Below are 14,567 nucleotides of genomic sequence, written 5' to 3'. Positions count from 1 at the left end.
GAGTAGTAGTTGACTTTTGACACCCTTAACCCTTGATCTGCCAAGAAGTTCAATAGGTTCTTGGTGGTTTGGGCCACTGCCTGCCTTTCTTCACCTGGTACTAGCAGATCATCAACTATTGTAAAAGGACTGCTTCAGAAGGAATTGAAAGTTTCTCCAATTCTTTCTCTAGTTCTTGCCCAAACAGGTTGGGGGATTCCGTGAAGCCCTGGGGTAGGAATGTTCATCTGTCCTGCTGCCTCCTTCCAGTGAAGGGATGCAACCACTCAAACATGAACAAGTCTCTACTCTCTGGGTCAAGGGGACAGGCCCAAAGGCATCCTTCAGCTCTATCACACTAAGCCAGTTATGATGATGGGGATCTTACTGTAAGGCTGAAGGGTTAGGGACTACAGGGTGCCGAACCAGGACAATTTGGTTGATGGCTCTCACGTCCTGCACCATCCTCCAACTACCATCCGATGTTTTGATGGGTAAAATAGGAGAATTAAAGGGGGACATACAGGTTTCTAAGAGTCCATCTCGACTAAGACCCTCAGTGATGGGTTGGCGTCCCTGCCTCCCCTTTAAGGGAATGGGATATTCTTTCTGACAAACAACTTCCCCTTCCTCCTTCAATTGGATTTTAACAGGGGGGAAGCCGCAACCCCCCCACACCCCATTCCCTTCCTTCACCCATACTTCCTCCTTGATGTCCTTTCCGTCTTCTTCGGTGAACAGGGATAAAACATCTATCTTACTTCCAACTCCAGCTGCAGGGGTATTATCAGGCCCCTTCCCAAGAAATTATTCCCAGCTTCTGGGATGTATAACACAGAGCTTATAAGTTGGCTACCCTCCCAATGAATATCAGCAGGCTCAAGAACGGGAAATTTAAATCCCTACCCTTTTGCCCTCGTGACTGTGAAGGAACTACCAAAGGCTTTCGTCCCCATCGGGAGGTGGTTCTCACCAAAAATGTCATTTCTTCTTGATATGGGCCCACCTTTAGATTTACTGGAGGCTCCAGGTGAGCTCTTGAGATTAGGAGCCTCTGACTCCCCTACTCCTCAAAATTCATCAGGTGCATGACCTGAACTTCTTTCTTTAAATTTGGGCACTCCCTCTGTAGCAGTTTGATTAGTTATGAACTCTAAAAACAGATATTGGATTATGTTTGTGAACTGGTCTGCACCTGGGCATGATTAAATTATGATTAGGGCTCTGATCGGGCCACATCAGCAGGGCATTGAGTCTTCCCCCCCTTGGTGGGTGGGGGCGCACAGATAAAAGGCATGGCAATGGACAGAGTTGGAGTTTTTTTTTTTTTAAGATTTATTTTACATATTTCTCCCCCCTTCCCCTCTTCCCGCGTTGTCTGCTCTCTTGTGTCCATTCGCTGTGTGTTCTTCTGTGTCCATTTGCATTCTTTTTTTTAAAGATTTTTTATTTGTTTCTCTCCCCTCCACCCCCCCTCCGGTTTTCTGTGCTCTGTGATCATTCGCTGTGTGTTCCTCTGTGTCCCCTGATATTCTTGTCAGCGGCACCAGGAATCTGTGTCTCTTTTTGTTGTGTCATCTTGCTGCGTCTGCTCTCCGAGTGTTCAGTGCCACTCCTGGGCAGGCTGCACTTTTTTCATGCAGGGCATCTCTCCTTATGGGGTGCCCTCCTTGTGCATGGGGCTTCCCTACGTGGGGGATAGCTCTATAGGGCAGGGCACTCCTTGCGCATGGCAGCAGTGTCCATGGTCCAGCTCACCCCTCAGGAGGCCCTGGGTTTGAATCCTGGACCTCCCATGTGGTAGGCAAATGCTCTATATCCATTGAGCCAAATCTACTTCCCCACTTGCATTCTTAATGGCACCAGGAATCTGAATCTCTTTTCGTTGGGTCATCTTGCTGCGTCAGCTCTCTGGGTGGGCTGAGCTTTCTGCATGGGGTGGCTCTCCTTGTGGGGCGCACTTCTTGCATGTGGGGCTCCCCCTTCAGAGGGTATCCCTGCTTGTCATGGTACTCCTTGCCCATGGCAGCACTGCACGTGGGTCAGCTCTCCATACGGGCCAGGAGTCCCTGGGATTGAACCTGGACCTCCGATATGGTAGGTGGACGCTCTATCAGTTGATCCACATCTGCTTCCCAGAGTTGGAGCTTTTTGAATATGCAGTTTTGAGCTGAGCCCAGGAAGCGAACACACAGGAGAAGAACACAAGGAATAGACATAGCTCCTTACACATGGCAGAAGCCCTGTGGAGAGAGACAGACCTATTTGCCTGATACCCTACAGGTGGCCTTGTGCAGTGAGCACAGCAGCTGAGCCTGGAGAGAAATGCAGCCCTGGGAAGACAGGAACCCAAGAAGCCTGAACTCTTGGCAGACATCAGCAGCCATCTTGCCCCAACACATGGCCATAGACTTGGGTGAGGGAAGTAACTTATGCTTTATGGCCTGGTAACTGTAAGCTTCTATCCCAAATAAATACGCCTTATAAAAACCAACAGATTTCTGGTATTTTGCATCAGCATCCCTTTGGCTAATACATCCTCTTAAAATGACCAGGTTTCCCACAGTGGATTCCTGCACTCTCTTAGCCCCTTTATCCAAGCTACCCAGCCTGCTGCCCTATTTTGTCTCTGCCTTCCTTCTCCCTGCCTCACCTCTAATCTTTTCTGGACCTTGTGGTCAACTGTGCTCATCATGACCTTGGCTTTCTTCTGCTGTTTACCCCCTCCCTTCTCACAAACACTTTCTAAGACTCTCAACTCTTCCAGTGGTTTATCCATCCATCCATCCATCCATCCATCCATTTTCTGGATCTTTTTCTGTATGTCAGGCCAAGACCCCTTTATGTCGCTGACCTTTGGCATTCCCTGGGCCACAGGGTCATCAGGGTCCATTCCTAGTATTTCCTCACCTGGTCCCTCAACCTTCGCAGGTAAGCAGAGGGAGTCTCATCTTTTTCTTTTTCTTTTTCTTTCATAATTGAGATTTTATTGGTTGTTTTGAAGATCAGCACAGATATTATGAACAATTTGTACACAATTCTTAATGTACATACCAAAATCCTAAAAAGCCATGTAGTTGCTTTTCTAAAGTTATTCCAGTGACTTTCCAGCTTAAAATTTGGAGGCAAGTTTTCCTTAAGAGAATATCAAGTACCAATATTTTCAAATTTGATATAATGTTACATCTTTAAGTCCCACAAATTCACAATACCATACACGCTACATACTCACATTTCCAATCTTTTACAACACATTAACAAAGTTATTAGAAATACTGGACGACCAAGACCAAGGATGTTACAGAGTTCTGACAGGGAGAGCCAAGATCAGGGAGTGGTTTTAAGAAACATGTCTACTAAAAAACATGGGAATAGAAGTAATTTAAAATGTTCAACACATGTTAAATGCGTAACTTTGCTTCTAAATCACCATTTAGTACGTGTTGTATGAAAGGGTATAAAAACTGCCACCCCCAGGGGAATGTTGATGCCCGAGACAGTCAGAGCCTCCCATAATTCAATATCCCACTATTTTCTGGTTGTACCAAAAAATAAACAACGAGCAGATGATTTCCCCTCTTAAAAAAAGCATTTACACTAAAAAAAATGGGACGAGGTGGGATTCCAATCGCCTTCTTAAAAATGTTTCTTTTAGATCTACTAAAAAACTTGCATTTACAAAATAGCTGATAAAAATATTCCTCTGGATTGTACAAGAAGGGAGAACCAGGGACCAGCGATAAGCCATGGTGTGTGGTATTAACCAGACTTGGCTTCTTTCTCTCCTGCATCATCAGAGGCTGGACTCTCCTCATTTTTAGTTTCTCCATTTTCTGCAGGTAAACCTTCTTTAGTTTCTTGGTTAGCCACTTCAGCTTGTTTTCCCTTTGCTCCCCTTTTTCCTTTTGGTTGCACTTTTTTGTCTGAAGGTTTATCCTTTCCCACTGCCTTTTCTGACTTTGCTTCCACTTTCACAGGAGCGGGTTTGGCGGAGAGCCTCGCCGACCTCCTCTTGGGCTCCTCCTTCCCCGCCACTTCGGCCGAGCTGACCTTCCTCTTGGGCATCTTGGCGGTGCTGCAGGACTCGGCGTGCCGAGGGCCTTCACGAAGCCGGGCTGTTGGCCGCTACCGCTTCTCCCGCCGCCTGAGCTGCTGGGACAGCGGCGGGGTCGCTGGGAGAACCGGATCATCTTTTCCTTGATTGACCTCAAATGCCATATTTAAATTTTGAGATTTAGGCACAGCCAATTTTATCCCCTGTATAATGAGGTTTCCAAGATCCTTCATTCGTGCTCTATCATCCTGACCAGTATTATTACAGTGAGGGGCTCTATTAGGGAACTTTTGCTCCACTGCCATCACCCCATGTCCTGGTGGGTGCTGCCTTTTCCACTCCTTCATAGCTGCCCTCCTCACCATTCCACTTTCTTCCTCCATAAAGGAGATACACAGTATCGACATAAGTTCAGACCACGTGTATAGACTCAGGCCTAGGAATTGATCCACTTGCTCAACCAGCCCCGCTGGATCTTGCATTAATGACTTCATCTCCTTCTTAGGTTCTGACTTCTGGACTTGCCAATGTGGCATTTATATAACTGATCTCCCTGGACCAATTGGTGTTTCTCTCAAGGGGTAAAGAGGGTCATTGGGGTATGGTCCCTCATCCTCTTTTCTTCGAGCCCCTTGGAGAAGGGAAAGTTCTATATATTCTTTCTACATTGTTCCAATTCCTTCCTTCACGCTGATGAGTCATATCCAGTAGCACGGTGGGCACTGATAGGCCCTCTGGCTCCTAGGGGGTTTGGGTGGGTCCTTTTGGACATTTTGAATCCACTAGTCTCTACCCTGGGAGGGAGGAGAAACAAAGAGGGGAAGAAGGCTCAATGGGGGTCCCAGGTTTCAGCTTTTACAGACTCAGTTTCTGAGTCTGGAGACTTGGTTTGCACGGGATACAGTATGGTCTCCCTCCCCTTCAACCAGCACGTGGCAGAGTCAGATTCCTCCTTGGAAAAGGGTTTCTCTTCCTCAACATAAGTACAAGAGCCAATCCTCATCTGCCCCGTATTTTAGCCAAAATACATCGGGTGGTAAAATGCTTTTCTTGACCCAAATGTAACAGCAATATTTAATCATTTTCTCCTTGTCCTTTCTTTAGTGTGATCATTATTGGTCCAATGTTTCAACACCCTCCCTAATGGACTATCTGGAGGAATGTCCCCAGGGGACCCTACAGATACACCCTTTCCTCTTTTCCTGTCCAACTGACTGCCCTGTTCCCCATTTTCAGTCTTGTCTGGGTTAATTTCTCTGAAATCTTTTAGCTTCTTCCATCTCTAGCCCTTTCTCGAGAAGGGAAATGCAAATTGGGACTCCACACTCACTGGCACAGTTTGTCTCATGTCTCCTGCACACAATCAGCCCCAGACTCATCAGAGCTTGGCCACCACCAAGGCAACACTTAATAGTCTCTTTTCTTACCTTGGTCCATGCACACAGCTGCCTGGTCAATGGGGGGCAATTTTCCCTTCCCCTTTCCTCGTCCAAAATCAGCAGATCTAAATGTCTGATCTCATGTCTTTCCAGCAGGCCACAACGGAGTCCAATACCACTCAGTCAGCAGGGCGCACCTTCCCTTTGTCCACCCAGGGGGTCTCCCTCCAAGCTTCAGGTCCTAGGCGAGCCCCCACCCCATGGACTATTAGAAAGAAAGCTGTACTTGTAAGAGAACAAAAGTTCACCCGATTGTGGAGGAGATAAGAATTTTTTTAATGATCTTGCAAGAATGGGCGCACAGCCTGGATGAAATGGCTGGTGCTCCAAACAACAAGAAGCGCTGACATTTATCCCCTAAACCTAACAGGCAGGTCCCTCTGCTGGTCCCACTGATTGGTTTCTTCAGGGGATACAGCCTATCCAAAGGGTCTCACTACTTATGGGGTTCCTGCTCTCAGTTGCCACCTCTGTTCCTTATATGTTGGGGGTTTGGTGCCACTTTCAACTCCAGCAGCACTTTTGAATCTGGCGCTGCCCACACTTGGTGCCACCTTCACTTTGGCGCCACTTTCAAAATTTGGTGCCACAGCCGCCAGATCCCCTGTCCCTCCCTCCTGCCTGCAGAGCCGGCTTCAGGTTTCCCTTCAGGCGAAAGCTGAACTTGACCCTTTCCTCACACTGACAACGCCTGGGCTGGACTTGCTCGTAGTCACAGAACTGCAATCTTTCCAAACTCCCACCCTTTAAACCCACCCATTGCATAGTATTAAGTAACCAAGGTACCCAAAATCTCATAATACGTTTTTAAGTTCATTCCACTTTATTAGCTTTTCTCCATCACTCCCTGACCTCTAGACAAGGAAAAAAGCAATAAAGAAAGTTCTCATAGGACCCTGTTGGGATTCCCAGCTTCCAACATGATGCCTGGAATACGGCACTGAGTAGAGACGGGCAGGAGCAGAAGCGAGAACGTTGGCGCCCCCAGAGCAGACGCTGCAGGGAGAGGCAGGAAACCACTGAGAAGGGACGAGTGCGGAGCACGTCCACCTGGTGTCTGACGTGCTTTGTGGAATTGTAAGGCTGTACTTTCACATTTCATAACGGTTGTCTGTAAGTGTCCCAAAGAATCCCGGACATTGAGCAGGAGCTTCCCAGGTGGGTGTGGGGCTGATCAGCCTTCCCTGGGGGCCGGTAGGTTCTGTCCTCTGTCCCCTACACTCAGTGCCCACCTGTGCAGGTGCAGGTGGGGTGCTGGCCAGGTGGGGCTCCAGCTGCTCCCATCCCTCGCTGAGCCCGGCTGGGGTTCCCCTGGGTGCTCCAGCCCAGGGGGCGTCGGCTCTTGGGTTCACCTTTGGGTGAAGAGATACAGTGAGGAGGATACCAGTGAATGTCCACAGGGCAGAGTGAAGGTGGCCGCATGGCCAGCAAGGATCCCAGAGGGAGGGGACACGGGGACGGCGGACCTTCAGGTCAGCTCTCCATACATGGACATTCCCAGTCCTGCCCCAGGCGTGCTCTGCAGGCGCTGCCCCTGTGTAGGTGGGCAGGTCCCCGAGGGCGTTTGTGTCCACTCTCCTCCATCCGGGCCTGCTGGCGCTGTCCTCCCCCCGTGATTGGCTGTAGCGGGGTCCCTAGACCTCCTGAGCCCCAGAGCCCAAGCCTTTGGCTCTGTCTCCCAGCTGATGTTGTCCCTCTGCTTGTGCCAGTTTCCATTCTGCCCTGGTGCCCGTGGGGTGACTGCACGACCCTGTGGCCAGCAGGTCAGTGGCCGCATGGAGCCCTGGGCCCCGGCCCTCGTGGGCCTGCTCCCCTGCACTGGATGGGGGGGGAGGCCAGGAGGGGATTCATGAGGAGCCCTGAAGGGGACAACGGGGTGCAGTGGTGGCCTGGAGGTGGCCATGCCATGCGGCCAGGGAGGGGGTGACAGCGTAGGAGGGAGAGGGGCTGTCGGGGGTGATGCTGTGGGGGATGGGCAGCGCAGGGGAGCAAGACTGAGGGGGAGGTGGCCCTGTGGGGCAGGGCTCAGTTGACCGCAGGAGAAGGGCCGTACAGGCAGGGCCAGGACGCCCTCGGGTGCTCAGGAGGCACTGGTGCCACCGCTGGAGCAGGTGCTGCCAGGGGAGGGGCCGGCTCAGGCTGGGGGCTTCCCTGCTGGGCCTTGGCTGCAGGGCGGGGCGCTGCTTCCTTTGAGAGCCGGAGCCCTGGAGGGAGGGTCAGTGTCACTGCTCTGGAAGGAGCAGCTGAGCCCAGGAGAAGCCCTGCCCGGGCCAGCCTGAGCCCTGCAGTCTGGGGGAGCTGAGCGTGGAGCCGGCACCTCTCGCCCTGGGTGGAGGACGGGGGCCTCGCTTCAGAGGCGGGGGCCAGAGCAGCTCAGCACGTGCCAGGGTGCCCACCCGGTTCAAGGGAGGCCCCCGGGCCAAGGACACAGACTGTGGACAGCTGACCCCCCCAGGGTGCCAGTGATGAGGGGCAGAACTGACCCACAGGGGGCACCAGCCAGGGCCTGAAAGTCTCGAAAGCTGCAGGTCTTGGTACTCCATTTAGAGTATTTGATGAAAGATTTGCAGCTGATTTTGAACAGGACAGGAGCAAACGGGAGGCTCCTCTGAGGGACTCAGAAGTGTTTCTGCAGAGGGCCTTGTCCTCCTGCCCCTTCTGGACCCTGAGCTGCCCTGAGCACATGCTGGAGCAGGTACACAGAAAACATGTCCTGGTGAAACCAGTAAGCAAAGATAAAGACACAACCCTCAGGCCTCCAGGCAAAACATCAAGGCACTTGGGAAGGAAAGAACATCAGGCAGTCTCCAGACTTTATTATCACAATACAAAAGCAAGACAAAAGGGAATTGACATTTTCAGGAAAATTTATGAAGAAGTCACGCACCCAGAATTTATGTATAGACAACAGACAAGGCTACGGAAAAAAGGACATGAAACATGCAGGAACTCCAGATGGTCCACGCACGGGATGAGACTGAAAAAACTACCGAAAGGATGGATCTTGAGCACAGGACAGTATTCGCTGCAGATGCAAGACTGTAAGAAGTGTGGGTATAAACTTGGGAGGGCAGGAAGGAAATGGTTTGTGTTCTGACAGAGGAGAAATGACAAGGTTCAAAGACTGGAAGAGAAAGAAGAGAGAAAAGGGTGAAGTGGATTCAGCCACTGCTGCCACAGGTGACAGTGAGAGAAAATCGTTTCCATGAAGGACTAAGAAAAGGCTGCCCAAGGACGTTACGGCCATGTTCTTGGTGCAAAGTAATGAAGGGCCTGAAAATAATATAAGTTGCCCAAAATTTCAACAAGAACTCAAAGACCATTAACGAAATAAACTCAGTAAATATTATGTAACATGCAGAGCTGAGGCCAAACATCATTCATGACAACAAATGTAAATGGGCTTGATTTACCTGCTTAAAAACACCATTTTCAGATTGGAAAGCAAAGCATTATCTAACTCTATTGATATTTAGGAAAAAAGAGAAAGCCTGAAACTAAGGAGACAGAAAGATGGAAATGAACAGCTGGGGCAGGACAGGGCCCATACAAGAAGCTGTGCACCTGCCCAGGGGCCATTCTGATGGGCGCTGGCAGGACAAGGGGCGCAGGGAGGCTGGAGGCGAGGGGGGCTGGCCAGGACCTGCCCCTCCACCTGCACCCCTGCAGTCCCTGGGGAGGGTGGGCCTGCTCCTCCCAGCTCTGGCTCCGCCCCTTCCCCTCCCAGGCCCCGCCCTGCACCCGCAGGGCCCTGGTTCCCACCTGAGCTGCCCCAGGGGTCAGGAGCCAGGACCAGGTGCCAGAGGCCACAGTGGCCCTGAGCAGGGACCCCGACCTGCCCCTCCCCACTTCGGAGGAGATGGCCCCGGCCCAGCCCACGACCCTCTGGGGGGTTAAAACCCGGACCTGCGTCTGCACGTCTGTCCTGCCCCAGGCAAATCTGTACAAACGTGTGCCGAGACCTGCCAACGTGTCCATCTGTCCACTTATCTGTGTGTCCATGAACCCATCTCCCTATCGTCTCATCACCACCCACCACCCATGTAGGAGCCCGTGTGCCCACCCGGCCTCCCACCCGCCCATTGGTCCCTCTGTCCCTCGACGTCCCCTGTCCAGCCCCCGGCAGCATCTTCCACCTGCAGCCAGGAGAGTCTGCGCCTCTGCACTGCCGTCCACTGAGCGAGCAGCCCCGGGACCCTGTTCACCCCACAACCACGACTGTGCCCTCCCGCCCGCCCCCAGGCCCGGCTCCCAGGAGGGGTGTCAGGAGAGCGCGAGTGGTTGGCGTCAGGAAAGGAAAGAAACGGTCTCACAGCTGTTTCCAAAGGGTCACTGGGACCAGGAGGGAGGAGCACTGGGGCTGGGAAGGGGCAGGTGCAGGCCCCTCACAACAGCCGGCCGGACCACTGGTCCTCTGGGGGTGGCTGTCCCTCTCTTTGTCGGCTCCACACAGGGACGCACGTCTGCCGCGGGGCCACGGGTTTGGCGCATGACCGCAACCAGGCCCCAAACTTGGCAGCCCGGCAGGCCTGCGCCGTGTCCAGGCAGGCGAAGCAGAACTCCACGTGGCAGCGGGAGCACAGCACGTACTTGCACTTGTCCTTGTGCTCGATGAGCAGCCCGCACGTGGGGCAGGCCCGGATGGAGGGGCAGCCTCGGATCTTGCTGCGAGGGAGGTCCTTGGTGCCGCAGGTGGCCAGGACGTGCAGGCTGGGGTCCCGGCAGCCCTCGTTGGCACAGTGGTCCGAGGACATCCCCTGCCCCTTCCAGGCCCACAGGCACTGCCAGCAGAACTCGTAGGGGCCCCCCAGCGAGGAGGAGCAGATGGTGCACAGCACCCGCAGGTGGGTCAGCTCCTTCCTCTCCACCAGGCTCCTGCACCTCGGGCACTGGGGAAGGGCGGGGGCTCAGAGCAGGCAGGGCCAGGGGCAGCGGGGAGGGGCAGGCACGGGGGACCCCATGAGGGGACTAGGATCTGCACTGGGGCCCTGGCACTGACGTCCAGGCACTGGGCACCGCCCCTGGCCTGCGTCCTGGGCACTGAAGCCGAGGCCCCCCGGGCAGGGCCCACACCCACCTCTTTATAGTCACAGTAGCGTCTCGCCGCAGACAGGGCGAGTTTCCGCTCAAAGTCCCGCTGCTCTGCCTCCCCTAGTGCGGCGCTGCAGCGCACCTCGGGGTAGGGCCACTCGGCCCCGCACTTGGCCCCGTTGACGTCAGCAGGGCAGTAGAGACTCAAGCAGCCCTGAAGGGGGCAAGGCGGGCACATCGTGGGCTCTGTCCAGATCTGAGGCCAGGACTGGCCGCAACCCTTGCAGCCTGGACTCCTGGTGCCTCCCCCCCGCTTTGGCAGTGCCCCCCCTACCTGGCCGATGAGGCTGCGGCACCAGGCCGTCAGGCTCCCGGGGTCCACAGCGTGCCCACAGCTCATCTGCACCCTCTGGGTCCCGTCATACTCGTCCCCTGTAGGACGAGGGGGCTCAGAGTGGGGCAGGATCTGGTGCCCACGGCCGGGCTGGGTCTGGGGGCTCCCACAGGACACGCGGCTTTGGGGGCGAGCTGGGCACAGAGGCCACACCCGCCTCTTTCCCCCAGCCTCAGGAGTCCCTGTGGGACATGCCGGAGGCCTCCAGCTGCGGCTGTCACCCCCAGGACACGCAAAAATCTGTCCTTGCCCACTGGGGACACCGCAGCAGGCTCCACGAGTGAAGCAGCCCCTCCTGAGGCCATGCCCGGGGGGCTGCCCCGGTGCCCTCTGCCCCTCCTGCCCCTCCCTCCTTGGCACAACCTGCCGGGACCCTGCCTGGTTAAGTCCTGGGCACAGGACGAGTCTTGTGCTTGTTTCCAGGGTCCTTGACCCCGGACCCCCATCACTGTCCTATAAGGTCGAGGGTGGACCGAGCCAGGGCCGCGGGCTGGGGTTCCAGGCAGGGCCTCACCAGGCCTGGTCAGGGGCGCGGGGGGGCGCCAGGGCCTGAGCTGAGGCTGGGAGGGGCGCAGCGCTCCGGCGGGTCCTGGGGCCGTGTTCCTGGGGTACAACGTGTGAGGGGGAGCGACTGGGCCCAGGAGGTCAGCTCAGGGGTGCCTGCAAGGGATCGGGGACCCTCCTGACCTGGGGGCAGGTCAGAGGCAGGGCAGGGTGGGGCAGCTGCTCCGGGGTCTGGAGGGGGACAAAGGGGCGGGGACAGGAGCGGCAGCAGGACGGGCCCTGGGGGCCGAGCTGAGCCCTGGGTGTTGGTGGCACAGTCACAGGTGTCGGCTCCGGCCAGGGGGGCTCCGGCTCCACAGCTGGGTTTGGGGAAGGAGGGGGCCTCTGCCATGTCTGGACCCTCCAGAGCAGGAGCAGGTGGGGGTAGCGGGGGCAGGGCTCAGGCGCGGACACCCTGCTCTGAGCTGCAGGTGGGCGGCAGGGGGCACTGCCAAGGTGGGTCCCCCAGGTTGTCATCAGCCCCCAGGGGGCACCAGGCTCTCCTGGAGGGGCCCTCCCCACATGCGGATAGAAACACGGGGGGCTCTCTAGGGCCGTCCCTCCAGCCCCCACCTTGGGGACCCCACCTTCCACCCCACCCCAGCTCCGCCTCCCCTTGGTCTGCTCTGGTCAAGTTCTGGAAAGTCTGCAGTGACCCCCGGGAGCTCTCAGCAGCCTGTCCCTCCCCACGGAACCCTCCTGTGACTGGAGGGGCTTGGACGTCCTGGGGCGCCAGGACCTGGCTCCAAAGAGCCCCACCTGTCCCCTCCCCGCCCCGGCCAGGTGCTACCTGTTATCTCGTCTTTGCTCTTCACGAACTTGAGCGGGGGCTCGGCCTCCTCCCCCTTAGAGAGGCTCATTGTGGGGCGCCGGCTCCCTGGCCTCAGGGCTCCTTTCCTGCAGGGGACAGTGATGGGGAGCTGAGGGGGCAGGCAGGGGTTCCGCCCTGTCCCCGAGGCCCCGCTCCCACTCAGCCCTGCTCTGTTGATATGGGGCGCCGCCCCGCTCAGAGGACCTGGGGATTAGGTACACCCCACACCCCTGCCTTCCTCTGCCGTCCTGGCGCGTCCTGGCCCCACACCCCACCTTGGCCCTCTCTCCCCTGCCCCGTGGCCAAGCTGAGCCCGCGTGGTGGAGCTGGGGTCCCGCCCGGCTCCCTCCAGCCCCCGCCGGCTCTGCAGGGGTCCCCAGCAGGGTCCTCGGTTCCCTCCCCCTCCCGCTGCCGCTGACCTGGCAACGGCCCGCGGCCCGGACCTTCCGCCTCCCCCCTTGTCAAGTGGGTCAGGGTCGGGGTGACGCGGACCCCGCTGGTGGGGACAGCGGTCCTGAGCGGCTCTTCTCCTGGGGGAGGGGGCGTTCCTCAGGCTGCGACCCCCCCGCGGGTGGATCCTGGACGTGGGCGCTGCAGCCAGTAAGCCAGAAGCTTCTACCGGTCTTTCCTTCCTGAGAGGTTTTGCTTTGTGTTTTCTGTGTTTCAGTTGCTGCCGCCCATGGCCTGGTGGGCTCCCTCCCACCGTCCACGACGCCCAGCTCTGGGCTTGTCCATCAGGCTGAGGCCCCTCCTTGGACTCCCCCTACCACCCAGGTCCTCGCACACGGCCCTGCAGGCAGGGAGTTCTTGGAAAAGTCCCACAAAAGAAACAAAACTGAAACTGGTCTGCAGGGCTCTGGTAGAGCCTGCCCCCCACGCCGCTACTGGCTCCCCCTGCTCAGGCAGCCGGGGGCCCGAGGCTGCAGCGCCCCCTCCCCCAGTGCCTGTGGGCATGACCTGCTGCCCATCAGTCCTCCCAGGGCCGGGGTCTCCTGTTCAAGCAGCTCGTGCTGGGTGGGGTGGGGTCCTCGTGCAGTGCTGGGGTGAAGAGGAGGTGGTCTTGACACACGGCCCTGGGGAACGTCGGGTCGCTCTGTCCAGGGTGGCCTGGCTGGCACTGAGGCTGGGGGTCCTGCAGGGCCTCCTGGGCCACAGACGCGCATCTCCAGGCAGGAGGGGCCGGGCAGGGCCTGGGGCTGGGCCTCCTGCCTGGCACAGTGGAGCGCCCAGGGGCAGGTGGCAGCGCTCCTGCCTCCAGTCAGCCCAGGGGAAGCGTCTGGAGAGGGAATCAAGCAAACCCAAGGCCAGGGGCAGCGCTGGGCGCCGGGTCACAGTTAACTGAGAGTTCTTAAAATGACCAAACAAGTACATGTATACAGAAATGCATATTTATATATATTTAAGCACCTAAGTGTATCATAAATGTACTGACAAAAGGATGGGTAGCACATTTTACCAACTGTAATAATCCATACAATACCCTTCATTGGGAATTCCCAATAACCTGTTGATTCTCGTAGAATCCGTGCTTCTTTCCCAGCTCTGGAATCCGTAGGCAACCCCAGCTGCAGGTCAACATCAGACCCCAGAGAAGGCGAGGAGAAGAGCTGGCTCCGCAGAGCGGTGGCTCCGTCCTGGAGGAACGACTGTGGTTCCGTGGCTGGCTTTCTTTTCACTAAGGTTGTTTTTCTGAACTTGACCCAGATGGCACCAGTCAGTGTGGGGGAGGAGCACAGACTCTGCCTCTCGCAGCCGAGTGGATGTGCAGACAGGATGGCCCCAGTGGGCGTGGGGGGCAAGTGTGGAACTTGTGTCTGGCAGCCTAATGGAAAGGTAGACCAGATGGCCCCGGTTGGCATGGCCATGGTCTCTTGCGGCCTAAGGGAAGGCGAGTGCTAATGACCCCAGTCAGAATGCAGGTGTGACCCTGGGCCTTTTCTTGTTGGCCTGTTGGAAGGGTAGACCACAGGGCCCTTTTCAGTGTGTGGACTTTACTCTGGTGGCCTAAGGGAAGGGGATTATGTGCCGCTGTTGGTGTGAGGGTTGGGAGCTCAGCCTCTGTCTCTGGTGGGCTAAAGTCAGGGTAGACCAGTTGGCCCCACTGGGCATGGGAGGGGGGAACAAAGAAGGAAGTCAGTTGCCTGAGCCACTTCCCGAATTAGATGACAGTTGTGGAGACTGGGAGCCTATTTCCTCAGTTCCTCTGGTCCTGTTCACACTGTAAGAGCCGCGCACCTGTGCGGGGTTTGGAGCTGTTTGCGCCCTGGAGGGCAGGTGCTCCCACTCACTCCATCCCATGGGAGGGACCCCCTGTGG

General features: G+C 56.3%; 1 protein-coding gene across 1 annotated transcript; it reads right to left on the bottom strand.

Moving 5' to 3' along the window:
* Positions 1 to 8,256: 8,256 nt before the first annotated feature.
* Positions 8,257 to 13,042, bottom strand: LOC101426789 (E3 ubiquitin-protein ligase RNF144B-like). The gene is made up of 5 exons (XM_004484381.5): positions 12,671 to 13,042; positions 12,231 to 12,337; positions 10,838 to 10,935; positions 10,550 to 10,717; positions 8,257 to 10,361 (listed from the first exon to the last, which is right to left on the bottom strand). The coding sequence occupies exons 2-5, from the start codon at positions 12,298 to 12,300 to the stop codon at positions 9,858 to 9,860; spliced, it is 840 nt and encodes a 279-aa protein (XP_004484438.2). The 5' UTR covers positions 12,301 to 12,337; positions 12,671 to 13,042; the 3' UTR covers positions 8,257 to 9,857.
* Positions 13,043 to 14,567: the final 1,525 nt, after the last annotated feature.

This window comes from Dasypus novemcinctus, chromosome 7, assembly GCF_030445035.2.
Source record: "Dasypus novemcinctus isolate mDasNov1 chromosome 7, mDasNov1.1.hap2, whole genome shotgun sequence".
NCBI classification, from domain to species: Eukaryota; Metazoa; Chordata; class Mammalia; order Cingulata; family Dasypodidae; genus Dasypus; species Dasypus novemcinctus.
Note: the sequence above shows the minus strand (reverse complement) of the source record. Positions and strands in the feature narration are given on the sequence as shown.

Excerpts from the sequence above, each read along its gene's own strand:
- LOC101426789 (XM_004484381.5), bottom strand. The coding sequence starts at position 12,300 with ATGAGCCTCTCTAAGGGGGAGGAGGCCGAGCCCCCGCTCAAGTTCGTG. Across the intron at positions 10,718-10,837 it reads GCCGCAGCCTCATCGGCCAG|GGCTGCTTGAGTCTCTACTG; the intron begins GTAGGGGGGGCA and ends TGCCCCCTTCAG. Across the intron at positions 10,362-10,549 it reads GCTACTGTGACTATAAAGAG|TGCCCGAGGTGCAGGAGCCT; the intron begins GTGGGTGTGGGC and ends GCCCTTCCCCAG.